At 45.5% G+C, this 27,587-nt stretch overlaps 1 protein-coding gene across 1 annotated transcript; it reads right to left on the bottom strand.

Annotated features, from left to right (window-relative positions):
* Nucleotides 1-83: 83 nt before the first annotated feature.
* igsf9b (immunoglobulin superfamily, member 9b) lies at nt 84-21,459 on the bottom strand (the record flags this gene model as incomplete). The annotated part of the gene is made up of 17 exons (XM_069682716.1): nt 84-3,249; nt 4,250-4,286; nt 4,410-4,580; nt 4,697-4,781; nt 4,957-5,178; nt 5,294-5,456; nt 5,953-6,064; nt 6,176-6,326; nt 6,407-6,523; nt 6,603-6,743; nt 6,826-6,968; nt 7,101-7,246; nt 8,025-8,166; nt 8,504-8,621; nt 8,807-8,958; nt 11,382-11,528; nt 21,339-21,459. Coding segments are annotated over 17 exons (5,334 nt in total), but the record flags the coding sequence as incomplete, so codon positions are not given.
* Nucleotides 21,460-27,587: the final 6,128 nt, after the last annotated feature.

Raw genomic sequence — 27,587 nt, 5'->3', positions numbered from 1 at the left:
TGGCTGGCGTAACTGGCCCTCCCTCCCTCCCTGATCTCTCGGCCCTCCCGGATCTCCGCCTCCCCTCCCCTCCCCATCATCCTGTCCGGCTGTCTGTAACCCTCTGTCTCCCTGGGTGGGAAGGGGGCGTAGTAAGGTGAGGGCCAGCTGATGCCCCTGGGCAGGTAGGACCTCGGGGGGCCCCTCCTGGGGTCTATGGGTCTCATGCTTTCCGCTCTGGATCCTGGCCAGTGTTGGTACTGGGGGACAGGGATGGAGGAGGGCATGGGGACATAGTGGGCAGACCTCAGGTTATCTTGATAAGAGGGAGACCACCTGGAGGAGTCTGGGAAAACAGCAGCTTGCCGTCGTGGATCACAGGGCTCCAGCATTGGGGAGACTGAGGTTTGTCGGGGTGGGTACATAGAATGAGTGAGGTAGGGAGGACTAACTAAAGGTCTTTGTGCAGGGTGAAGCCCCTCTAAGCTCCCCATGCTGGGGCGTCTGAACGGGACGTACTCCCTCCAGGAGGGGCCGGGCCTGGGATAGGAGGGCGGACTGCGACCCAAACTGTAGGACTTCACCCTGACGTCTGGATGTGGGAACTCTTCCCAGTAACATTTCTCAGAAACATATGTCCTTGGGCTCTCGAAGTGCTCCCACCTCTGTGAGCCTAAACTGATGGATTTCTTTAGGAAGGGACGAGGCTGTCCCAGACCTGGGAGCGTCCTGCAGGGGCCTACGCTGAAGGATTTCTTCAGAAATGGCACAGGGGCTTGACATATTCGTGAGGCTATGTTGTTAGCCCTGCTGCCCTGAGAAGCTTGTCTTTGGGGTTGCTCTGATAAAGACTCACTACTGTCCACAAAACCCTGCGAGTGTTTGGCCACGATATCTGCCATGCCTTTAGCTGCGCTGAACAAGGTGTGAGCCGACCTGGACCCGAGTCTGGATTCAGGTCTCTCTGTGCTTTTGTTCACAACTCGAAGTTGTGTTTTCTCATTATAGAGCTGCCTGCAAGTTTTTTCTGGACCAGGTGACATTGCTCTCACCTCATCTGGAAATCTCACTCTATTTGAAGAGTCTCTAGCTTCTACATGGGAGCTTTTAAAGCCTTGTTTTTTACCAGGATAAAAGCTGGTTTCTGCAGCACCTGCAGAGTGAGCTTCCTCAAAGCAAACCTTTCGGCTTGAGTCCGTGTCCCGGTTTTCCTGAACATGAACCTCCCAGTTTTTAGGAACTACATCAGGCTTCGCCCCCGGTAATTTTTCTTGTTTTACTTCTGAACTTCGTCTGGCAGTGTTTCCTTTTGCAGCCTCTTCCACAGGCTCATCCACGCTCATCTCAATGAAACCTGGAAGGCTCAGATATTCGAGAATTGCACTTGTCTGCAGGGGGGACATTTTGGGAGATGGGGCTGCAGGCTTGGCCTTGAAGGACCCGGACATTCCCGGGACAGAAAATTGGGACTGGTCACTTTCCACCTCTTCTACAAGAGTCAGGGTTGAAATGGGGCTCGGACTGTCGGAAAAGAGACATTTGTCGCTCCTCCTGGAGCGCGTTCGCACGCCCTCTCTCTCTAACTCTGAGTTAAACCCTGAACTCCACCTGTCATCCCGGGGACGACTGTCTTTTTCTTTGGCCTTTGCGCCTACCTCACGATGTTCGTAGGGTAAAGTGGAATAACTTGACGGGCTGGGATCCCTTGTTGCTGTGTAGTCTACTTCTGCAGTTCTTCCATGCGGCTTAAAGGGTGCAGAGGCTGAACTTGTAGGCCTCTCGCTGTCCACTGAAGGACCTCTGACTGCTGGCTCCCAGGGCCGACTGCCCGCATAAGCATATGAATGTCTGGACCTTGTAGCAACACCTCCCTCATTTGCCTTCTCCCTGAAACCCTGCTCAGTCATGGACTTCCTGCATAAATCTTGATCTCTCTGAGGACTCAAAGACCTGGCTCTCTCTGGGGTTTGTAGACACAGGACGGGGGGGCTCTCTGAGGTGATGTCAGGGGAGAGCATGGGGAGGGAGGTGTTCTGGGTGACCAGAGAGCGTGAGGAATCAACAGCCAGAGAGTCGTCTGTGGTTTCCCTCCCGGTGCGAGGTTGTAGTGACCTGGGTGATGCGGTCTCTCGGGGGCTCCTTGTTGGAATGAGGCTGGTGATGGATGTGACGGGGCTAATGTCCCACTGTATGCGGGATGAAGGGAGTCGATCCATTGGACTGCTGGTGTTCCCAAAGTAGCACGCCCTGCGATAGTCAGACACCCGACTTGTCTGACCCGAGGGCCCGTGTTTCTGTCTGATGGTGACATCTTGTGGCTTCCATATCGGCTCTTCCTCTGACTTGGACGTGTCTCTATGAGGGCTTTCTGTCTTACTAGACTGTCCCTCGTCTCTTCCACGACTTCTCTGATCAGCCGTATAGCTCTCCAGCTCCCTCTCCATTTCTTCCCTCTCCTTCGCCAGCTTGGCACACTTGTTAACGCTGTCCCTCTCAAGTTCGCTGTCAAGCTGTGAGACCAGGGTGCTGTTATCAGTCAGCTGACTCTCCATCGCCCGGTAGCCTCTGTCTCTATCCAGAAGTCTAGTTTTCCTGCTCAAACTGGGGAACAGATCTTCAGTGTGGGCCTGCATGCGGCATCTCCTCAGAGAATCGCTGGGTTTTTTCTCACTGTTGTCTGAATAAAAGCTGGCTCTCTCCAGTAAGGCCTCTGAGCCTTGTTCATCGTCAGAATAAAAGCAGCCGTGACGGGAGAGGTTTCTGGCCAGGGCCCGTACTCGTCCAGGAGAGGGGGGAGGTCTGCTCAGCTCTGGGACATCGATAGTGAGAGGAGAATCCTTCCTCTCGTCCTTCTCTGAGCTCAAAATGCTCGACTTTGGAGAGTCTCTTAATGACGTCCTGTTGCTCCCTGAGCCGCCTGCCCCTCCATTAATTTGCAGGACTTCCTTGTTCAAGTTTTTCCTATTAGAGGGACTAGAGCGCTCTAGTAGTGGTTGGACAATGAAGCGCCCATCTGGGCCTCTGGAGATGGACTCCAGAGCAGTTGGAGAGGGCGCCTGAGACCCCAGGTGACTCTCAAAGAGTGTGTAATGTGGAGGTGGAGACGAGTTGGACAGGAGCTGTTTCCGTTGGTCGTGATATTCCCCACGGCTGCCTTTGTCAAAGGACGAGCGGTCAGACTGCGAGGACGAGGAGTTGGGGAAGAAAGGAAGCGGCGGACACAGCTTCAGCTTTAGGACGCTGTCCGGGCTGCGAGGAGGAGAGCGGCCGCTGAGAGAGACAGAAACAATGAATAAGACGAGCTTCAAACCGTATAGAACTTCAAATTCTAACAAAAAAGGACGGCTAGAGTAACATTCACACTACATCTAAGATGGCAGGAATTCCTAGCAGCGCCAAGATCGAAAAGTGGCCGATGGCATGCCGGTAGCTCAGCGGCCGGTAGTGGCATGCCACTAGGGGGCCAGCGGCATGTGTCGATCGTTAGACTGGCATGCCAATCCCCTCAGTGATATGCCACTCGTCTTCCAAAGGCAGGTGGAGCTCGAAAGTGGAGGTGGATATGAAAATGTTTAGCCTACCAGTGGTTTTGCTTTACGACATTTACTGCCGTAAATATATACATTTTTGTCTTTATTGACAACGCAAGTGCAACATGTTAATAAAGGAATGTATACGTTTCTCTCGTACGTCTTTCATGTTGTGTAAAAGTATGGTGATTACAACCTCCATGATGACAAAAAGTTATTTCATTGCATTAGCCTTTTTTTTACCGGCATAATTATGACTGGCATAGACATTGGGCTGCGTGTATTGATTACACCTGATCCTAGTTTTACTGTAAGATCTGGAACAGGAGCAGCATGTCGGTAGGGAACGGCATGCCGCTCCTGATCCACCGTACATGTCATAAAGCAAGACCAGTGGCATATCTCTGAGGGGATCGGCATGCCAGTCTAACGATCAGCACATGCCGCACATCAGCCACTTTTCGATGTCTTCGTCACCCTGAATTGTGATGACGGGTTTTCAAAGTACTTTAATTTCATTTATATCACTAGACCGCTGGTAGCAAGGTATCAGTAAAGGTTGCTTTCAAGTGTTTCTACAGAGTCAACTGAAAGCAAAAACAAGGATACATTAAAAAGTATTCAAGCTCTAAAAAAATAGACAAAAAATACAATAAAATAAATAAATAAATAAAATAAGCAGAAGATAAATTACATAAACAGTTAAAATCTAAATTGGAATTATTAGCTAGTACACTTACTCTTGAGATGAGTTCTTATGCAGGGCAGATGGGAGATCTAAGAGATGGTGAAAAAAGGATCAAAGTGTCAAACAACTTCATAACATGAAGTCTAAAATTAACAATCACACTCTCGGCACAACAACCAGTTTAAACTTTTTTTTGGGGGGTGGTTTTTTACCTTGTCTTCTCTTTCTGCGCCGCCGCCGCCTTCTCTGACTCATGTAGCACGCTGTGACCAACGAGAGGATGATGGCCACAAACAGGAAGCACACTCCTCCTAACACACCAGCCAGCAGGGGCTCAGGGATGAACTCCAAGAAGCCTGGGCGTAGGGGGTACATCTCCATCCCTGTGATAAGAGCACAGTCAATAAATGTCATCGTCATTTTGTAATCAACCAGTTATAACAGAACCTTGACTTAATATTCTAGTAATGCTCATGTTAATTGATAGAAAGCCACTTACCGATGGTGGAAACATTGACAGACTCGCTCGGCTCGCTGAGTAATTTGTTGCTGCGAGACATCAGCCTCAGATCATAACTGGAGTCCTGAGAGGAAGACGATCAGGCGTTAGATTTAATAAAGACCTCTCCTCGAGTTCTTTCTTTATCATTTGCCTGATTTAACACATTTTTTGCCCACAAAAGCTGTTAAATCTACATGTAAACAGGCTGAAACAACTCTGATTGATCTTTAAAAAGTCATAAATAAACTGATCTTCACCCTCAGCAGTCCCTGTACGAGCATTTCACTCTGATTGGCACTGATGTTGCTGCTCAGGATGACCCAGTGCCCCTGATCTCTGCGGACATGCAGCACGTAGCCGGTCAGTGGAGAGGACGGAGCCTCAGGAGGCGACCACTGCAGGAGAACACCTTGCTCTGTCCGGTTTGCTGACAGGAGTATGGGAGGCTCCAGGTTGGGAAGAGTGGTGACGGCTGTGGGCTCCTCTGTTGGCACAGCTAAGAAGAAGTAGGAATATAAGTTCTGATGCTCACGTACAGAAGAAACAACAGGGAGAGGGATGGGGAGGGGATTTGTACACACCTGTTGTTCGCACAGTAACAATTTCACTGAAAGGTCCAGATCCGAGTTTATTCTGAGGGAGGACGCTGAACTGATAGCCGGTGCCAGCAAGGAGCCCGGTCACCAGCAGGTAGTTTTTGGATGTCGGCACAGGCAGAGACGCCCATTCATGTTTCCCTCGGGAGGCCTGTTTGACCCTGGAATAATTGAAGCATAAAACAGTAAGGATTGTTGTTTTAAAGACTTTTATTTATCTGTTAGGAACTGAATTTGTGTAAAAACATCGGTGCGTAAAACAACTCACAATCTGACGGACAAAAAACAAAGATTAGACAACATTCAAGTGCAGCTTCAAACTTAAATACCACCAGAAAGAATAAGTTAAAAATGTCTATAAATAAATCACAGGGTTAAGCACCCAGACAAGCTCAGGCTTCAATGAGTCTGATGGAAGTAGGCACAAAGCTTGACATGGCACACTGACATGGCACAAGTTGTGTCTTGAATAGAAGTGACCTGGATTTACGGCCTCAAGGTAAGAGGCTGTATTTGTAGTCCTTCCATTTTTAGTCCGTCTGCTGAAGATGCTGCTCAGCAGTTCCAGGTCCAGTCCAATGGCTTTTACAGCTCATTGTTATGCTCATTATAACAGCTAGGATCTGCGTAGTACAGTGTGTCTTGTATGTTACTGACCATACAGTGAACTTCTGGGTGTATCCACCATCGAAGCCAGGCACCCAGGACACGTTGGCCTGGTTCATCTCTGCGATGACAAAAACTGAGGACACAACATGAGGGCTGGTGCCTGAGGAGAAAAAAGACAAGTCTGTCAATTCAAACTGTCGACAACCAACAGAAATACATTCAGGTGATTCAGGTCAATAAAGAAGATTTCAGAGTAACGTCACCCACTCACCCAGCACCATGATCACAGTGCCTGCGCTGACGGTCGCAACACGATTAGTGGCCAAGCACTCCCAGCCCCCTTGATGGTCTTTACTGAGAGGCTGCAGCAGGAGGGAGCCGTTGGCCAACACAGTGTACGGGGAGCGAGGAGTAGGGCCGATCTGTGAGGAAGGACAGCAGCACGTTAAAAATGTTCATTAATACGAAGTGATTGTAGAATAGAGAGGAAGTTCTCCTGCACCTTGCTCCATGTTATGTTTGGAGTGGGGTCTCCAATGGCTTCACAGGGGATGATCAACTCTCTGCCCACCTCCTGGAGATACTCAGGCCGAGGAAGCACTTTGAATGATGGTGGGTCCTGGAGAACGGAGGTAGTGATTTCACTTCTGCACATATATGCGTGTAAACACTCTGAAGTCAGAAGTCACCAGTCTTACCTGCAGAATGACCTTGGTGGGTTCAGACCGCCCCATGGTGCCATAACTGTTGTAGGCCGTACACGTGTACATGCCCACTGCGTTGTCGTTGGCTGTTGTTATAAAAACGGAGCCCTCAGAGTTCACCATCCAACCTGGGAACTGGACAGGTGAAAGGAGGATTAAATATGCAATAACAATGACATCAGTGTGACAGATTGTATTTAAGGGCTACTAAGCTTACGTTGTCAAGATTCAAATCGTTCCCGTCTTTGGTCCAGTTGACATACAGCACAGGGGGATCGGCCTGAACAGGGCAGATTATGACCCCCTCCATACCTGAAGGCAGGTATGTTTCCCGGGACATTCGGCCCACACGTGCAGGATCTGGGATGGGAGGAGGAATGGATCACAGTAACTAAAGATGTTTAGATGAATTTCCACGCCCCCCTTTAACCCTGACCAAGAGTTCTAACAAATGAATGGATGTATGGACCCACACAGACACTCAATCCTTACGTTTCACTTTGAGGTGAGCAGAGGCTGAGGGCGGGGTCAGTATCCCGTTAGTTGGGATACAGGTGTAGTTGCCAGCGTCCTCTGGGATGAGATTAGGGATAAGAAGTGTTCCATCCACCAGAACCTTCACTCTGGTCTTTAGGGACCTGAAGCCACAAGATACAAACATCAGTAATTTAATAAGCGCAAAAAAAAAAGTGACGTGAAAATTAATTTTACTGTCAGGGGGATAAAACATTTCTGAGAAGGTTTCTACGAGGGAATGGGAAATAATCTGGACTATAATCTTCTTTGTCCATGACCACATCATATAATTGTCTTACAAATAATCTAATTGGACTTGATTGAATTAGCAGCATGGTTTGGAAAAAGCTCAATCATTCCATTGTGTACATTTATAGGCTGCCTTTGAATATCCAAAGACTATATTTAGCACAATAACCAAAAGTGTGTTAAATATATCTCAAAACATTTGTGCACATTTCTGATAACTACCGTTTGTCTTCTTAAAATGGAATAAAATGCCCTAAAATATGATAGATTTTAATTATTTCTAACACATATGCAAGAAACTTCTATCAATATATTTATATGAAATATAGAGAGAGGAGCTGCTTGCATGTGTAAAAATAGTTCCTGCATGTTTTTGCTTGCTGTTGTGCATTTTTTCAATGTTAGGAAAAGACAACAGTCCTGTGTCCCTAATGAACAAATTAGGTTTTTTGGAAAACCTCAATTTTCAGCCAAATGATGTAATTAATATTGAATATTTCTTCAAATCATATTTCAGTTGTGGACACAAATGGGGTACTCTATGCAGTATTTCACTTAAGTAAAGAAGGATACTGTAAGAGAGTTGACATTGACACAGTTGACTGTTTGACATTAAAACAGAATATTTAGTATCTCACGACGTGTACTCACTCTATATGGTAAACGTTCTGTCCTTGTTTCAACCACTCATAGGTGAGGTTAGATGGATAGGCGTCAGCCTGACACTGCAGAACTGCATCCTGGGACATGTTTAGAGTGGTGTCCTCGGGGGAGATGATGATGAGTGGAGGTCCTTTTGACAAGTTAAAAGAAAACACAACTTAATGTTATTATTGTGTTTATATAGGAGATCAGTCAGACAAAAACCTGGATACAGAGATCAGTGTTGAGTGGCCTTCAATCAATGCAGTAGCAGGGAGAAGACTGTAGGTGGCAGTGTAGACTCTTTATCTATGGTTTTTAAATTGTCCACAGCCATTAAATCTTTTTGGACAGACCTTCTGTCTCAGAAAAACATAGAGTAGCTTCAAAAGAGGGACCTCTGTGTCTTCTTGTTCACCGGCACAATCACATCACATTTTAAAACAGAGGTTCTGTCTCTTCCAGATGATTGGCAGCCCGACACTGACCTTTGACCTGCAGCTGCGTATAGTGGGTCAGGTTCCCCTCCGTGTTGGACACGTGACATTTGTACACTCCTGAAATATTTCTGGTGACGGAGGCCAAAGACAAGGTACCATTGAGCACCTGAGAGGGGGCGAAGAGGATCAAAGAGAGAGAGAAAAGTCTGATGAAGATCGTCGAAGCTTCAGATGACAAGACAACAAAGCAGTTTGCTTCAAAGGAACATCAAAGGTAAAACTCCTACAGAAAATGCTAATTATAAAGTATTTAATCAAGATACTGAAATGCCATCTGTTAATCCATCTCACTTTTATTTTTTCATGTTTCTCTATTTGGCTCTCATCTTTGTGCCAGACAACAGTTGGACGAGGGTTGCCATGGGCTCCACAGCTGAGAGTCAGCGAGTCTCCGAGCAGAACCTCCACGAAAGTTGGTGGTGTCTTGATGAACACAGGTGGAGCTGGAACAAAAACAGCACAGATTAATTATTTTTTCTTATTTACATATTCAAATATGCATGGGGGACACCGCAGACAATCAGAGGACCAACATTACTTTGAGGACTAAATGCAAAAATCAACCACAGCATAAATGCATGCTTGAAAGGGAAGTTAATTCCCATCAAACTTAAATAGTTTTGGTGTGATTAGCTGCAGCCTAAAGGTGCCACTAGCAGTTTACCTGTGGCTCAGCAGCAATTGGTGTGATGCTTTGAAAATGTGGTTTAACCAAATTAATGTGTCTCAAATTGGGGTACTTAGAGAACTGCAGGGGGTCCTTGCACAATTTCTAAAATAACTATACTAGAAAAAGTTCCATAAAAATGGAAATATCTGTTCAATAAACCCCTTTTTATACCTAAAACACCTATTTTTAGTTTGACCTAATCTCTATTTACAGATTCTTCATAGAAATGTAGAATCTGTAGGCAGGGGCGTGAATTTTAGGGACAGCAAGTGTTCTGGTTTGTAGTCTGAGTAATATTGACCAATCGCGTATCAGCAGGCTGCTGCGTATGCAGGAAAAACAGAGCAACAGCAGGCAGAACGTAATGCGCCGTAATGACATCCCGGTTCCCATCAGCGGCTATCTGACAACGATTTAGCTTCTTATTAATCTCTATAAACAGACATCTGCATGCTAACAGCTAACAACCCATTCTAGATCTAAAATTCCCTTGACGCGGTGTCACGAAAGCCGCTCAGTGTTCAGATTTCCCGACTTCCTCGAATGCACTAGAATGATCGGTTCGACCTCCGTTCAACAAACGAGCATTTTAAAAGTAGTTTTCTTCTCCTCTTGACGACAGACCTGACAAAGCCTGATTTTCACTTTTGACTAATCTGCATGAGGATGTTGTGATTTTGGAAAAAGATAAGTAAATTACATGTAAATCACAAGAAAAATGTTGGGTTTTTTCTGTAAACAATGCAGCACACAGAAAAAGGAAGTCTTGACTGGATGTCGTTTAATGTATCCGCTGGCTAAATCAGAAAAGCCCGACATGTTCACCATTGTCCCCAGAGGCTATATCGTCATCAGACTATAGCCGATGGGATCCGAGATTGTGTTTGACTAAAGCCTGGTCCAATACTAAATTATGGATGACAATCAAGAAAAAATGACTCTTAGTTGAAGTTGTAACATTAATACAGCTGAAAAATGCAAAGAAAGAAGTGACACGTAGTGTAAATAAAGCAGAGACAGCGTCAGTAAGATTACGTGTTAAAGCTCTATTTAGACCGTCGCCTGGCTCTGTGCTGTTTTGCAGGGTGACGTTCGCCAACAGCTGCATGAAGCCAGCGCACCTCAGCTACAAGGTTATATTTTAGTCAATCAGAAACTGATGGAGCAGCGCTTTCTCCCAATATATAATTTGCAATGCTCGGGGGAACTCGACTGATAAAAGACTTCAAAGACATCGTCTAGATCAGTGGTTCTCAAACTTTCTGAAATGATCATGAGACCATGGAAGTAGTTTTATCAGTGGAGATGGGCAGTTGGTGGATATATTCGCATCAAATTTCCCATTTGAACTGTTCGCTATGAGATTTTGGATTTTCACTGGCTGCTGTGTCAATATATTGGCAGTTACTACTTAATCATTTGGACACCACTAAACCTCAGATAACCCCACAAAGACTCTCTGGAATGACAGACTCTAATTTTTTTATTACCATATTTAGCCTGTCTCTGAGGGGAGGATGTGAGCCTAACACTGCATGTTTTTCCCTCCTAATTGGATCATCGAGGCTCAAAATACATGCACTCACCTAATGCAGACAGGGTTTGGATAAAATATGTCACCTTTGTCTAAGTACAAGGCTCTGTGTCACGTCTGGTTCAGGGATTACTGCACACTCTCTTAGGTAACACACATAATATGATATTAAATGTGTGCACTGATGTAATACTATTGTGCACAAGCAAGGTGTCCTGGGTTCATCTGCAACCTGATGCAGCACATGTAGGCCTTTCATTCACTGCAGTACAATCACATCAAATCCCTCTAACAGAAGTCTACTATGACGTAACCTCGTCTGTCTGTCTGTGTGTCACAGAGAATGAGAAGGAGGTGGGTGATAAAGACTCAGATTTAAGCGTTTAACCTTCATCTTTAGCTCACACAAGCCATGATACACTCTCCTGCTCTTTTTTTATTATCAGCTCCTACACTGACATCAGCGCACAACAGGATCAGCACAGACGAAGACTAGATATGATTCCTGTGTGTAGCTATACCACTCAGGGAAATTCATCCTGCCAGGGCCTTCGGAGTCTCAGCCAGGCTTCACGCTGTGGCTGTTCTAAACACGGACAGTGCCAAAGATGAGCAACGAAAGCAGCAGCTCCCAGTTCCCTAAAGTCCCTGCAGTGCTGCACCTGTGATGGAGAGGAAGGTCCATGTGCCGTTCCTGAAGTCGTCCTTTTTGCTGTCCAGGAGCAGGATGCGGCACTCGAACCAGCCCTCGTCCTCCAGGGTCAGCCGTTCCACCAGCAGAGAGGCGCCCCGGGTCAGAGACACGCGGCCTGTGGGAGGAGGGGTGAGGGCGGGAGTGCAAAGAGGAAGGGGTGAGAGGGAGAGAGAGAGAGAAAGAGGGTCAGCACACATGCATACACACAAACAGCCAGACAGGCAGAGTCAGCACATGCAGGACGAGGGCTTACCATGCAGAGGACACAAAGGCCAAAGTCAAAGTCAGAGTCTTTATGCTAGCAGACAAATAAGTGCACAGTGTGGACATCAACTACAGCGGGAAAGTTTGCAGCAAATGACCAACTTAAGAGAGTTGTTCCAATACGTATCTGTATCACCATCCGAATCTTCCTTAAATGTATGCCAGTTCAATGCACCGATCGGGTACGATAACCAAGTAGCCCGCAAAAAATCAACTGGTACCAGAGAGTGTAATGTTAGTCAAAGGTAGCAAGATGTCAACAATCAGTGTTTTTCCACCAATATTATTTCTATTTTTATACTGCACAAGTATCGGAGGGGGCTGCACGGTGCGTCAGTGGTTAGCGCTGTCGCCTAACAGCTGGTTCCGATCCCAGTTTGGATGTAGGGAGCTTTTCTGTGTTGAGTTTGCATGTTCTTCCCGTGCGTGCTTTGTTCACTCCGGGCACTCTGGCTTCCACCAACAGTCCAAACACATGCTCGTTAGGTTCATTGGTGACTCTAAAATTGCCCGTAGGTGTGAGTGTGAGCGTGAAAGGTTGTCTGTCTCTATGAGTCAGCCTTGTGATAGACTGGCGATCAGTCCAGGTGTAACCCAGCCTCTTGCCTAATGACAGCTGAGACCGACTCCAGCCGCCCGCGACCATAAACAGGATAAGCGGTATAGATAAAGGAGGTATGAAGTATAGGAGGGGTACTCGGTATCTTCTAATACTTACTGTCAAATTCGGTGTATAAGACACACTTTTAATACTTTTTTTTTCATCTATAAAGTGGGCTGTGTCCTATATACCGGTACGACCAATATACAAGTATAAAATGCAGAGAGAGGTATGTTACTGTGTTTCCGGTATTTTATCCAGACGATTGCTATCCAGTTGGTGGTGTTGGTGACGTCACATACAACATCTCCTATTTACAAAATGCTCCAGTGCTGTTTTGTGTTTTCCTTGCTGTTTTAAGCTAACTTGATTGTTGCTAACGCTTCCGTCACAGACACGCACTGTCATGGTCACCATTGCAGCCGCCACCCTCACAACAATCAACGTTAACGTAGCCTGCCAGCTACCGCTAGCTACAGCACCGGTAGCTAGCAGGATTGCAAACTGGACTGAGAACAGATGGTAGGCTGTAATTTGTGCGTGTTTTGAATGTGTTTTAAATGTAAATACATTGAAATAGTGTTGAAATAACTTGTATACACATTTTTATTAATAAATAGCTTTAGAAAACCTTTATTACCCTCTGGGATACCCCCCAAATTGACTGCATCTTATAATATGGCGCAACTTATATTCCAGATTTTATGTTACGTCTAGTTATTAGATTCGGTATCTGGAAGAAAAAAAAGGTATTGGAATATTAACAGGGAAAAGGGAAGAAAAACTATGCTGCTCAGAGGGTGAGAAGTCATGGCCTTTAGTTATAGTGCAAACATATGAATCAGTCAAGTAATGACAGTCGAGATATGCAAGATTACAGATAAACATGACGTCCTGTCATTAAGGGTTTTGGGTGGTGGTGGTGGTGGTGGACTGCGGAGCTGCAGAGCGAGGATGAGCATGCCAGGAATACTCAGAGGAAGCTTCATTAAAACACTGAAACAGAGGAAGAGTTTTAATCTATTTATATTTTGTAGTTTTCATTTTTAGAGGGATTCCTACAACACACCCAAGTGAGTCATCTGTTATTGTTTATCAATGAGCGACATCGGTTGGAGATAAACAACGAGCAGCATGGCAGATGCACGCTCTGAACTTGTGTGAACACCCTCAAAAGACACAGATGGATCCACACACACACAAACACACAAACACACACACACACACCGCTCCCTCTGCTCGTCTCTGTACTTCTTACAACTCCTTGTCAGGCTTTGAAACTTGATCTGCTGGTTGCCTGGTGACTGCAGCCTGGTTTTCAGGGTACTGAAGTTACCCTTCCCCACCCTAACCCCCGCCCCCCCCCTTCCTTTTATTCTGTCTCTCAATGAACTCTTTTTTCCCCCCTTCAATCTCAGGGCTTTAAACGACAGGAGGATGCGTGCAGGGGGGAAACACACACGTTGCTCTTGGAAGGCCCTGGCCAAAGCAGTTTGAAAGTAAACAGGGGAATGTGGAGAAGTTTCCGGCATCCAGTCGCACTTGTTTGCAGCTAACGAGTTGCTAAGATGGTATGGGTGATGTCTGTCACATTGTTCGTTGTTGGCCATAAACAGGAAGTTGTTTTTTTCAGGGGCTTAAAATACTTGTACAGCCATGAAACTGGGTAGACAGTGTGGAAGATAGAAGATTTGTATAGGTTTTGTATAGGTTTTGTTAGGGGGCGTGGCTAAACAGCTCAGTGGCGCCCCCTACAATATTAAAAAAATTCTGCCCCCACAGCACGTTTAACCTAGGTTTATGAAATTTGCTACACATATGTATCATGCCTAGACCTATAAAAAAGCCTCTAGGACCCATATTATAAAACCAACAGGAAGTCCGCCATTTTAAATTGTTGGTCAAAAAACAGTGTATTTTGCTCAATTTCCAGGGGTCATACTTTAACTAACTCCTCCTAAGGCTTTCATCCGATTCACCTCAAATTTGTCCTGTATACAGAGGAGACATGAATGAGGAAAACTTAACAAAAACTTGTACAAAACTCAAAGGGCGTGGCCGTGGCGGCTTGTCAAAGTTCCATGTCTCACCATGAAGCAGGAAGTTGCTGTAACTCAAAAATACAGGGTCTTATCTGCCTATATGTGTGATGTAAGTCCCTTCCTGAACACCTCTACATGTTAAAAATCTGCTTTTAACAGAGCACGACCTACTGGTTTGAGGTAGTAAGCCTCTAGTGACATGCACCCTTCGCTTAACTGACTTGTCTTGTCAACACTTCCTCCAAAGTAAGATATAAACTGAAAAATAAGACATAGAAGAATGTCTTCGATTGACCTCTAGGTTTCCACCCAGCAGACAAACTGTGTATCAGAGCAGAGGATTATTGAATGCAGTGCAACCCTGAAGCAACAATATCAAGAGCAACACAATATCCTCACTATTCACACCGCTTTCCCTCCAGACAGCGGTGTCTGGAGCAGAGCCTGAGAGCTATGAAATTCACTGGACTCTATACGTGGCCTGAAGGCAGGGTGAAACACACACTGAGAGTGAAGACAGACAACAATAGCTAACAATTAACCCTGCATTCCTGACTGGGCCTGTTGCTGAGCTTAATAGTCAGGTTTAATGTTTGACTGACCTCCTAAAAGACAGACCGGCGTTTGACGGGCGGTGCTCACTAAAGAGGCACCATAAAACAAATGAATGCCTCTCATTTCAGTCTGCATCTGTCAAACAACTGGGCAGGGCGAGGTAGGGAGAAGGGGAAATGTGCAGGGAGATGATAACAGGTGTGCGGATAACTTTAGGCATTTTCCTTTTATCTCTAAATGAGGGATCCTCCCCGAGCAACCTGTTTCCTATACGACCTTTTTCCAAGGCGGACATGGAATTAGCTGCCCACTGCAGGCTAAGAGGGAAAAAAATCTCACGTGCAAAATCACACAAACCCTCTTTAACACACACCTAATCCTCCCGTGGAAATATTACAGCATGCTTAAAGATCACCGGGGCTAATAACACCTCTTGTCATATTCTGTAACATGAAATCCTTCACACTGCCCATGTTCACTGGTCTCGTGGGTTCAGGAGCACGTGGGTGCGTCTACATGTTGATTTTCAAAATTCGGTGAGTGCCCTGCCCCCTGGGTCTCCGCAGGGGAATTCTGGTTTCGCTGTCGAACACTTAACCCTTTCCCGTCGCCTCCCTCTTGTCCATCACTACAAAGAGACGGCAGCCCCCCCCGCTCCTCATTCTCTCAGGTTACCATAGCGATGAGACCAAGGAAAGCCCGGGCTGTAGGTTTAGATTTGAATTCAGTTGCTGTAGGAACCTGGCGGGGCCAAACGTGGGTGAGGGAGGGTCGATCTCGCAGAAGGGGGTGGGTTTTCTACTGTCAGAGATTTGAAAAATTACAAGAGGGGGAAAAACACGTTTAGATGTCTTGTGTTGGATCCAGCGGCAGAGGGTGAGAAAAATGAATGAGACGCAGAAAAAGAAAGGACTGATTTCCTTTCAGGCCGAGGACGGACAAAAGGCTGACGCTGTGTGACAAATGTTGCTTTATCTAAATTTGAATGTTGCATCTTTGGACTTGAACTGGAATCTTAAATGGCGCTCGGCAGGTGCTCTGCCCTGAGGATGTTCTCTCTGATGGTGTAATGCACAGATAAAAGGCAGATATGCTGCAATGATTGATGACGAGAGATGAAAAATTATAAACAACACGTGAAAAATAACCTCCCTGTTTTTCAAATCAAAGAGGAACTGAGCGAGAGGTTACGGGGAGGTTACTCCAATTGTGTGCATCGATAATCCCCCGACAACCAATGAGAGCTTGACCTTTCTGACCTTTGTGCTCCGAAACTCCCCGGCAGACACATTCATCACTCCCCCTGGTTCAACATTAGCACAATGTCCACAAGTCCTCCTCAAGAGACAAACATCATTAGACTCTTTGTTGGACGGGGAGGATGGCTGAAACAATAGCTGCTGCCTCTTTCTCGTGTCCCTCCTCCTCCGCCTCCTCCTCTTGGCTGTTTTTCTTCCGGCAGCTATCACATGACAGCTCCATTCCACCTTAAAATGAGCCCTTGTTTCCAACAGGTTGGGCTGCAGTGCAGCCAAGGGTAATAAATGGAAACGCTAATCCACTAGTGCTGTGTGAACCTCTAAGACGCACCCTCTTCATATTAGCGGGAGTCAGGTTCTCGCCCAGTGGGTGGCAGGTTAGGGATAACTCAGCTTTCAGAGCCGTGCCGCTAGCCAGGAGCTGGCCTTGTGTCACGCTTTGTGATCTCCTCTTCTTTTTTTAAACACAGCATTGATTAAGGTCTTCTGAAAGTGACACCATTGCATTGTAGTTGAGCTGAGAGCAGTCATACCGATACAGTTCATTAAAGATGTTTTTACTCACAGCTTCCTTCTTATTAAGTGCTGTTATATTTCATTTTGCTTAGTTTTGTGGCCTCTAAAGCTCCGGGATAAGGCTTTTATTGTTCCAAAGGAGGGGAACCAACATGTGATTTTTGCATTAGGGGTTCCCACTGGTTCCTTCTGACATAATAATACCCGTGTCGTATAGTGAACTACATGTGATACAATAGCAGGAGGAAGGATGGAGGAAGACAGATTACTCTGTTTGCAGAAGCATCAGCGCTGCTTTTCTTTGTCCATCCGTATGTGCATAAGAGAGTCGGGGCAGAGGTGCATTGTGGGATGTGTTTTGATTTGAATACAATCATAAGTCTGGGACCGGCCCCCTGCCTCTGACAGCTCACCCCTCCCACTCCCCCAAATTTCTCTCTTCAATCCTCCTGTCTCCCTAATCAGTTTAACCCTCTTATGAATAGCTCTTTGTCGTGGAATAGATTACAGTTAACTCTGTCCCTCTCGCTCTGTCCGGCGCTGTTAACCCCTGCGCCAGAAAGCGCACACGGCTCACGTGCCAAGTTTTCACTACAGCGGCCACTGAACTCACCACAGGAATTAGCCCTCGAACATGATCGCAGAGCAAAGCATTGCTTGAAAGATTCTTAAAATGTGGAGTTTTGTCAAGTGAGACTACAGGAGGTATTTGAACTGTTATCCAGAGCTGAACTGGAGCTTTGTTTGCTGTTCAAATAACACTGATGTTAATAATTGCTAGTTGCCTAAAATCTGCAATACTTCCTGATTTGGAGCAACCATCAGGGAACACTAAGTGCCTTGGAGAATAGTCCTCATCATCAGTGAATATAAAGCTTGTTATTGTTCAAAATACTGCAAGCAAGTTGATAAAAAATATGTGCAATCGCACTGAGGTAGATACATGCATTTAAACAGGACAGAATTAGACCTTTCTACAGAGGAACATGATATGATAGATTTCTGCAAGGCACTGACTGTTTTAAGGTAATAATCTCGAAGAGATTTCACATAAATAAATGTCTGTTAGGTTTCTATTTATCGCTGAATGAGGTAAAACAATGGTGATTGAGCCTGTGGCCCACTGATGAAAGCCTATGCATTTGCATTATATAGTATTATTATGGACTGGGTGTCTGTGGCGACTGTCGAGGAAAACATCACAAGCGGCGCCCAGTTAGTGACGCATTTTCCATCACCCAGCAGTGGTTGGTCTGACAGAGAGGGTAGGCGGAGCTAACCGGCTGCTTTTCTGGTCTCTGCAAGTGTTGCGAGTAAACAGTAATCTACTATGGCTGAACAAACAAAGAAAAGATCGATGACTACAGATACAACAAAATAAGTGAAAATACAAAGAAAAATAAACAAATTCGACGCTCAGATGAAGGCAGACAGTCTAAAACAGCAAAGCGACCGTCAGCGAGGAAAATCAAGAGTTACAACCGGAGCCAGCCATATCTCTGTGCCCCCGCAGTCACCGGTTATCGCTATAGGTGCCGCCAAAGAGGTCGGGATTAGCACTTTAATGCTCTTCATATGAATCTGACCACTGACACACCTTACACTAGTGAGCACTAGTAGTGCTCTGTTCCTTTCATCAGTCGTGAACGTCACAACACAACGAGGTAGAGAGTGGTCAGACTCGTGAATGTGCCAGCACTTTGTTCTCCTGTGTCAACACACACTTCTGCGCTTTTAAAATGTAAAAGGAAACACCAGAATAATTTAGGAACAATTAATCAATGTCCATGATTTGCAAATCATTTATGACACGACTCTGCCTGACTACAGAGATGTCAACAAAAAAACAACAAACCTGGCGGAGGTTTATAATGTTGCTCACCGTCGGCACTATGTTGTGGTGACACGATTACACTGCACGTGACCTAGTATAGCGGAAAAAAGCTGCCTGTGGTAATTCGACATAAAGAGGAGTGGATCTAGGGCAGGCAGTGAAATTTGGGCACAACTATAAAGGAACGTCTCTCACCTACGACTCGGCTCCCATCATTCGCACCAAAGAGCCGTTCAAAAGAATCGGATCGTCACAACACTACCTCACACTTGAGGTAACATAGCTGCTGAAACGGCCTGCTTCTTTAAGCAGGCAAACATGAAATTCCCCAGTTGCAGTCACCTATTCTTTTTCCATTGTGTCATTGTTTGCCACACATCATCCAGGTCCAGTTATGGAGGAAAAACTGGTTCGTAAAGGTGATCAGTTTCACCTTTCAGCTGGGCTATTTTCGGCTTCTGGAGTTGTCAAACAAACGCTTTAACGTTTGTAAAAGCCAACTTGTTCAATACTAAACTCCCCTTAACTGCCAAGTGTAAAGGTTGTGGAGTTCAGCGTTTGTGCGACTGTAGATCTAAGAATGTGTGTGTATGTGACTTGTGCATGTGTGTGACAAATGCAGACCTTAACTTCTCCAGTGCTCAGAGGTCACACTGAGAGCGTGATGGAGGCCTGCTGGGATCAGGGGGTTTGCCCATTGTGGTTCTAACCTCAGGTCGGAGTCCCCCACTCACAGTCTCTACTGATTTACTTCAGCACACAGGAGACATTTGATCTGGCCCTGCAACAGTAAACCAACCTGACACTGCGAGACTTGAACATATTGTCTCAACAAATGCACCTCAAACAGCCTATAACAGCGTGTCAGTCAGAGTTTATTCGGCTGTTTCCTCTTTGTTGTGAGTTGACTAATGTTCAGCCCTGCAGGGCATGCTGGGTGTGAAACAGAGAGGAAGAGGGATGAAGGGGGACTAATACCTTCCCGATTCTCTTTAAGCAGACAAGAGAAGCTCTCGGAGGCCGAGACAGGCTGGTGTCTAAGGGGGTCGACAGAAGGACGACACTCCTCAAATACAGAGTGCAATCTCAAATACACCTGATATCGTATCAAAAAATGTTGCTTTAATGGACGACTGAAATAGTCATCCAAGATATCGCCCGCTTTCATTCTTTCATCTCAGTTTCTAAAAATGGCCAATAGCATCAGCGAGCATGAGACAAAGCAGCAGACCAAGGACAGACGGCGTTTTATGTTTTATTTTAGCCTACTTCAATGTGCGGCATTTGAAGTGCAATGAGTCCGCCAGAGGAGGAAAGGAAAACACTTTGATTTAATAATGCATATTGAAGTCTGACACATCACTTAGCTTTATTACAAACAGCCATTCTGCTGTAAATCCACCCAGCCTCCAAACAACAGCACAGGTCTCATCACTGCTCCCTTGTTCCTCATCCCAGGCAAGCCGAGACACAGATCAGGAAATGGTCTCCTACTTCACTGTCTTGTGGTTAAACCTGAAATCCCCTGACATTTAATTTGAGGGTAGAATACATTAGACCTACAGCGCTGACACGCTTCACATGCTGCCATCTGCCTCCAGTGGGAGGGGAGATATGAGGATCTGAGGCAGACAGGGGTAAAGCCCACACCAGACGAGTACACACAAGGGATAGAAGTGGCAACATATTAGGACATCCACGACAGTCTTCTGCTGCGTGTTTCTACTCTCCGCAATGTTGTTTACTTCATTAAGGCTGCTTCATCAGATGACTGCCCCGAAACAATGACACGGTTAACGGCCGACGAGAGGGGTAACATGCCAAACACATGCAGCAATTGCCCGGCGGAGACAGCCCTGTTTGTGGTTCAGCCTCTGTAGACCACAAATTCCTGGGTTGTCAAAATGCTGCAAACATGCTTTTAAATCAGAAGCTTTCCCTCTCTGCGGGCCTGCTGTTAAAGTAAGTTATAATACCACAAATGGGGCTTTTACTGTTCCCTGTACGTCTCACTGACCTAGATGGGACAGTATGGGATTTTGGGTGTCCCAGTAGTCCTGTTGGCTTTGGCAAAGCACAGGGAGGTTGTGATACCCCTCTTTGTCTTTTGTCCTCTACTAGACAATGACAGGATTATAGGGCTCCAGCAAGAAAACTCCCATTATTCCCAATGCTTCATCCATGCTCCTTCCAGCACAACAATCTCCCCTTACTGGGTCACCCCTCAGCATACTAATAAAACACTGTCATCAGACCACCAAGCCCCCCCCACCCACCTACACTCCTAATCCCCCGATGCACAGCGTTACTGGTACCCCCCTTCTTCTTGCTATGCTACCCCACCCCCCTTTAACTGCCTCCATTAAAACACATCCATACTCGCCCTTCCCCTTCTCCCTGCAGTCTGGAAACACAGACTGAACACCAGCAGTAATTACAGGGGTGGTGGTTTGGATGGATTACCTCTTTTGGATATTGTTTCATCCAAACTTCCCCTCCCCAAGTCTTCATAAACACAGGTGTAACCTCTGTCTGCCTACCTTTGCCCACACACGATAGATACGTGTAACTAAAAGAGAAATGCTGCCACAAGGACACCTCCCACCCCCTCTCTAAACTCTACTGAACCATAATTAGAAGAATCTGTCAACATGTGGTCAGATTCTTGAATACTTTCAGAAGCAAACTGCTATGATAGCAGCTCCAGAGTCTTCTGAGAAGTGATTTCAAAGCCCACACAAGGGTGTGTTTGCAGTCAAATTGCCACAACAATGGAAAAGGTTGAATCTACTTCAGGGGAAAGGACCTACAGACAAGAGTCGTGCGTTATTGAGCACATCTGAGAAACTCTTACCCTTGTAGTTTGGGTGAACACGAGGAGCATACACTCCAAATTTGATGAGGATGGGAACGCTGAAACCGAGGCGCACCCACTCCACCACATGCAGAGGGAAGAGGTTTGGGGTGGTGGCTTCTTTGGCTGTAGGAGTGAGATCGCAGCCCAGCTCTGCAGAGCCCCCCTCTCTGGCACGAACCAGCGACGTCCCGCCTTGAGACACACCTGTAAAGACAACAGCATACCACAGCGATAAGGCTTGGGACTGGCTGTGGACATTAGCAGATAGCACAGAAGGAAGGTGAATAAACACATAAATCATGCTTTATAAGGGCCTGAGAAATATGGGCCCTTTAAAAGAGAGTTATGACTGCCAGAGAGGCCGGATTAACCTCTCAGGAATTCTGCTGGTCGTTCATTCCTTTGAGGGTCGTTTGCTATGCTAAGTTCATGAAACATTAGCAGCAATATCTTTGAAGAGAGGGGAGAGAGCATGACCGCAGAGGCAGGAAGAGGTCAAACATAGAAGAAAAACAGTCACAACTGATGCATGAATGCTCATGTTGAACTGGATCAGTGAGTGAATGACATCCCCAGAGGGATTCCTGATACAACCTGGGCCATCAGAGGGCATGTAAAACAATCGTGTGCCATTTGGCGACAAGATCGTATAGCTGCAAAGCCTGCAAACACACAGCAATCCCATTAGTGACACCTGGAGCGGGCTCTCCTCTCTCTCTCCTACTCGCTGCCATGTGCTCACGTGAGTGTGTGCGCAACTGGGTGCCAGTGTTTGCTCTGCTTCTCATCTGGCCTGCCGATTACTTTAATCTCAGAAGTGGAGGAGGGGGGGGGTGTGGTGATACTCTGATGCAGGACAGCAGGACCCTCTGCGCTCTCACCAGCCGACCTCCCACCACCCCCTGGGGTACACACATGGTCGGCGGACCAGCACAATCAATCCCACCCCCTCCTCTCCTACGAGCACATGCACGCACACATTGAAGCGTGCCTCGGGTTGGGGGTAGCACAAATCCCAGATTGATCTAAATCCACACCGAGAGATATTATTTAACTTGGATTTTGGCCTCATTCTCTTTGGTCCACTCACGTCCGCGCTGCCTGCTACCCCTCCTCTTTTACTTTCTCTCTAATGTAAGGCGACGGGAGCCGTGCCAGATTCATCACAGTGTCACTCAAACTGTATGCAGGCAGCTAAACGGCGACATATGCCGACTGGTTTGTGATGCTTTACCATAACAAGCGGCATTCTTTAGGTTGACGCTGGTAAACAATGAACTTTTGGTGAAGCTCTGCAAACAAATGGCAGGAACAAATGGAGGAAAACATCTGGTGTCTGAAACTAAAAACACTTGACAGTATAGTCTTATTAAAAGTTTTAAGATATGATAAGAGGACAAAGCATTTTATATCATTTGTGTGATTACACCTTCAACAACTTTTTATGGAGGTAGTAAAATTGTTTTACTTGTGGGTCAACTGTGAATTAATTTCAAAAGCTTTCAAAATAAAAGGTTAAATTTAGGGATATTGGATTTTTTGCAGATATCCGATATTTTCCAACCCTTTTTGCCGATTCGATACCGATATATTAGGCATGTTTTTTTCCACCCTAAGTCTCCCCTATAGTGGAATTGATATCATACGTACTCTTATTGTAGTGGCCAAAAACTGCCACAAAGCAGACATCTTGCACCCTTCTTCACGCTTGCAGGCAGCGCCCGCACACTCGTAAATCTGGATTCCTTTTTAACTCATCAACCAAAATTTATACAAAGTATATAGTGTATAAAGCCTGTTTGCCAACTCATAATCCAAAGCTAACATGCAGTTTAATGAACAATTACTTTATAAATACTGGGATTCAAACTAAGTCTTCAAAGCTTAAAGACACACAGTGACATATTGCAAAGCAATATCAGCAGGATCCTGTAAATTTGATCCAACAAAGCAGATTGTCATCCCGATTAATCTGCATGTACTGTAAGTCCTACTTACACGAGCTGAGAGGAAATGTCGATGTCAGTGTTACAAATGCGAGACTGTTATTAGAAGAGTATTTGTTTTGGTGTCTGTCTCGCATTGTTATGTAATAAACGCTCAGAAGATGAGAGTCACAGCTGCTTCGGAAGACTTATTCAATTTAAGGAAATGTGACTGTTTCCAGAGTGAGTTTGTTAACAGTATTAAAAGCTTTGGCGAACCATTTCAGAAAAACTCTACAAGGATAAATGAGTTATGGAGATGTGTTGTTAATGCATGCCGTGGATCCATATTTGCATTAGCATACTCACTCAGCAGACAGATGGCTACAGCAGTGGTGACAGCCTGGAGCCACCGTCTCTCCAGTCCCATGGCCGTCCGTCACACTCCTTCACACATCTCCCGACCTGAAAGAGAAGACCGCACATCCCATCAGCAGAGCGCTACTACTGCTGCACCATTCACAGTTTTCACCGCTGGGCGAGGACAGCCCTCACATCCTCCCTCAGACAAATGTAATCCCTCAAGTTAACATCATCTCATAATCCAACAACTACACTGCAATCCAGATGCTTCTTGGTTAATAAATAACTGTATTCTTTGAAAACACTAAATCCTCTGGAAAATTGCATGTCTGAGCTGTGGCTGGATTAACGCAAATAAGCTATTCCAACAAGTAACAGTAGAGCACGAGTCAAGTGCATCCTGTTGAGGTTTGCCTGCATTGGCCAAAGTCTGTGCTTGTGCGTGTGTGTGTGTGTGTGTCCAAAGGGAAGACCTCTAAGTGTATGTACAGATTAACCTGATGCTTGTGATTGGTCCAGCTCATCCAGAAGGTCTCGAGCTAAATAGGCCAACAGCAATAGACAGGTGACACGAGCCACATTGAAGTCGGTGTGTCCCTGACTCCAGATGTTATCCTATTAGCAGCGCTTAAAAAAGGAACCTCACTACCATAAATAGACTCTTAATTTAATCTGAAATCGACGCTCCATCGAGTACACAACAAGTTTCCAGCAGCAGCAAGTGCAGCTCACCTGACAAATAATCGCACAGACAACACAAGCAAGCGAAGCAGCACAGACAAACTCCACCTCGCAGTCTGAACAATGACAACAGCTGCAGATCAAGACGCCCTCCACCTCAAATTGGATTGGAGGCACAAGTTTAAGTTGTTGCCCTTCAAACATAATGTAAGCGCTCGCCCCCTCGCCTTGAGTCACTCCACTCAGTACCCTTAATACTAGCTTATTACTCTAAGTTCGTTTAAAGTAATACGAGAAGGACGGACGCTATTCTTAGAAAGTAGGTAGGCGTTAGCTGCTAATGTAGCCGCTGATGCCCTGCAGAACAGCAGGGTAACACAAGACACACATGATGGTTTCTTAGCATCATGTTTGCACTACAGTAAACAAACAGCTCAGAATAGACCATGCATTTATCTCTCTGCATCTGACCGACACAGGGCAATAACTTTTCTGCAGCACCTTTACAAAAGCAGAGAAGAGGAGCGGGACAAACACAAGAAAAGAAAGCGGGGTTTACAGTCAAAGCTGATGAAGAGGGGGAGGGATGTGGGGCACAAACTACGGCTGAGGTTAGAGATTTCTGCCTGACAGAATCATTTCAGTGCAGTGTTAGTAATGAGGGAAGGATTACTCCTACTGAGCAAACATTATTCGCTCAGTAGGGGAGTCGGAATAAACAAGACTGTCTCTTAAAAAGGATTCAACAAATGAAGTTTTCAGTCTAATCATTTTAATGTCACCTCCTGCTTGTGGTGGAAATGATTGCACATCCCTGCATCATTGAGCTGTCATCCTCGCAGTCTTTTCAACGACTAGGCAGTAATGAGCACATCCTACATATATCTGAAATTCTGCCTCATATCTAGACCTCAAGTAACTTTTGACAACCTCAAGACATAACAAATTCTGTCTTTGCTCCTGCCTGCTAGGCAGTGCTTCCGAACCACATTAGATATATATAACTGGCTAGTGGGAACATCCACAGAGACACACTGAGGTGACTTATTACAGAGGAAACCTGGAGGGGGGTTATGTACGCAGGTGCAGGGGAAGACAGAAGACAAGCAGGTTATTTCCTCAGGCAGCAGAGCAGAGCAGGGGGCTATTTAATTGACGTGTACACAGAGAGGGCTTCGAGAAGTTGTTAAAGTCAGAACATGGACAACAGCACCTTTTCTTTAGACTGCAATCTAACAATAACACCTGTATCACTGCAAGCTATCATGCTTTACATCACAAAGGAAATAACTGTGGATTACAGCTGCCATTCTGCTTTGAGGGCATGCATCACACATACTTATGCATGTGAGAGGGGTTTACTCCTACACATAATCTCCTCACAGGGGTATCTGAGGGAAAGTTTTAACGGTTTGCAAGCCGCAAAGAGTCAGTGACGTTCCATCACAATTAGGTAGCGTAAAGAAGACGGACATTACCAGTCAAATAAGCAGAACTGAAGTTACAGTTGAAGTTAAATATGGAAAATTAGGTTATTGAGATGAAGCAAAAGTGACAGAGGAGCTCAGCACTCAAAAACGACATTAAAACCCCCAACAAGATTAAATAAGGAAGCCTTCACATCATGAGTTCAGAAAAAGGTTATCACGGATAAGTAGAAAATCACGCAGTAAATTCTTGCCTCAGCATAAGACAACTCGTGCTGACTGCTCCAACGTTTCGCTGGATTTCAATGACACAAATTGCTTTCGAAGCAGTCATGACTTAGCCTTCTGGACTGTACGTTTGTAACACCCCAGACTAATCCTGCCCTTCTGCTCCGAGTGTTAATAGTGTAATCAAATTAGGGTTGAAATTGGCGAGGCGAATCAAGGACACACTCTTATCAGGCCGTGTAGTCATCAATCACTGGTGAATCAAATCACTACAAAAACTCTGATTAATGTGGAAGTCCATAATGTTAGTGGACATAACACAGCTGGTTCCTTTGATTGATTGGAGTGATCACGGGCAACAGGTGACTCAGTTTAATGAAGCTAGTGCATCAGTGATCCTCTGTAACAGATCATTAATACACTTTTGATTAAGAAGCTACTTTTCACATCTCCGCTGCCAAACAATGACGTGACTAATGCAGACAATGTTGGTACAAATTTCATCAGAATAACTGGAAGTTAAACCATCATTACCGCAAAGAGGAAGTCTCTATTACCCCCCGGAGAATTCAAATTTCATCATTTAATTAGCAAAAAAGGTGATTATTATTATTATTATAGAATCAGCAGTGAGATGGATGCATGTGTTATTATTTTAAAGTAAGTAAAGCTCTCGATACGCATCTCCTCTGAATCACACTATACATAAACGATCATGCATGCACTAAAGATACAAAAGTTAAAGTGCACTTCATTTTGGGTTACTGTGCACTTTTGACCTTAAGTGTGAGAGAGTGTGTTTGTTATCCCTCAGTACCTAAGCAGCACCCAAAGTGATGCTAGCGACAGATACAGGCTGATAAGAAGTAGCATTACTCTCTTGGTAATCCTTGTTAATCCTGACAGAGGCCGGAGTCTCGGTGCAAAACAGCCTGTGGCAGGAACTACAGGTGTTACCTTTGCACAAACTTTCACGGGTCACAGAGCGACCTCACACAGAGGCAGAAAACATAACGCCACTGAGCACGGCAAAGATCTGCATAAATGGTGCATGTCAGTTACAGTTACTACTATCAATTCAACCTTGACTGGTTGCACAATTCAGCGATCAATTCATAGATTTTGGCCCTGGCAATGCAACCCAATTTAGTGTCCGTATTGACATTTACTTTAACCAAAGGAAATGAGCTGCTTGGGCACACGCTGGGCACGGGAGCGGAGCCCTGGTCTCGTGACAGGGAAAGCCTACTGTATATGGATTAACACTGTGATTGGATGGTAGCATACAGTAACACATGGTGCTCTGGGTTTAACAATATTGACTCAATGGTTGAATGTTTTAAATTCTCACACAGAGAAACTTGGACAGTGCTATTTTTACGATGCAACACAGGGACTGATTTAATCTCTGGGGAGTCTGACATAAGTCTTGTGAAAGGAAAGCAGCTAACACCCTTGTTGTAAGTCCAGAGTCTCTTGTCCTTCCATGGCCCGGCTCTCAGGAGCGGGTCAGTCTCATAAAGCTACTTTCAAGACACGACATCCTAACCCTAACCCGAGAGTGAGATCGACTGAAGGTCAAAGGCCAAAAGGTATCGAAGTAAAGCATGGCACTATATTTA

The sequence above is a fragment of the Semicossyphus pulcher genome, unplaced genomic scaffold (genome assembly GCF_022749685.1).
Source record: "Semicossyphus pulcher isolate SPU_LCO1_2020_fin unplaced genomic scaffold, fSemPul1.0.p SCAF_6, whole genome shotgun sequence".
NCBI lineage: Eukaryota > Metazoa > Chordata > Actinopteri > Labriformes > Labridae > Semicossyphus > Semicossyphus pulcher.
Note: the sequence above shows the minus strand (reverse complement) of the source record. Positions and strands in the feature narration are given on the sequence as shown.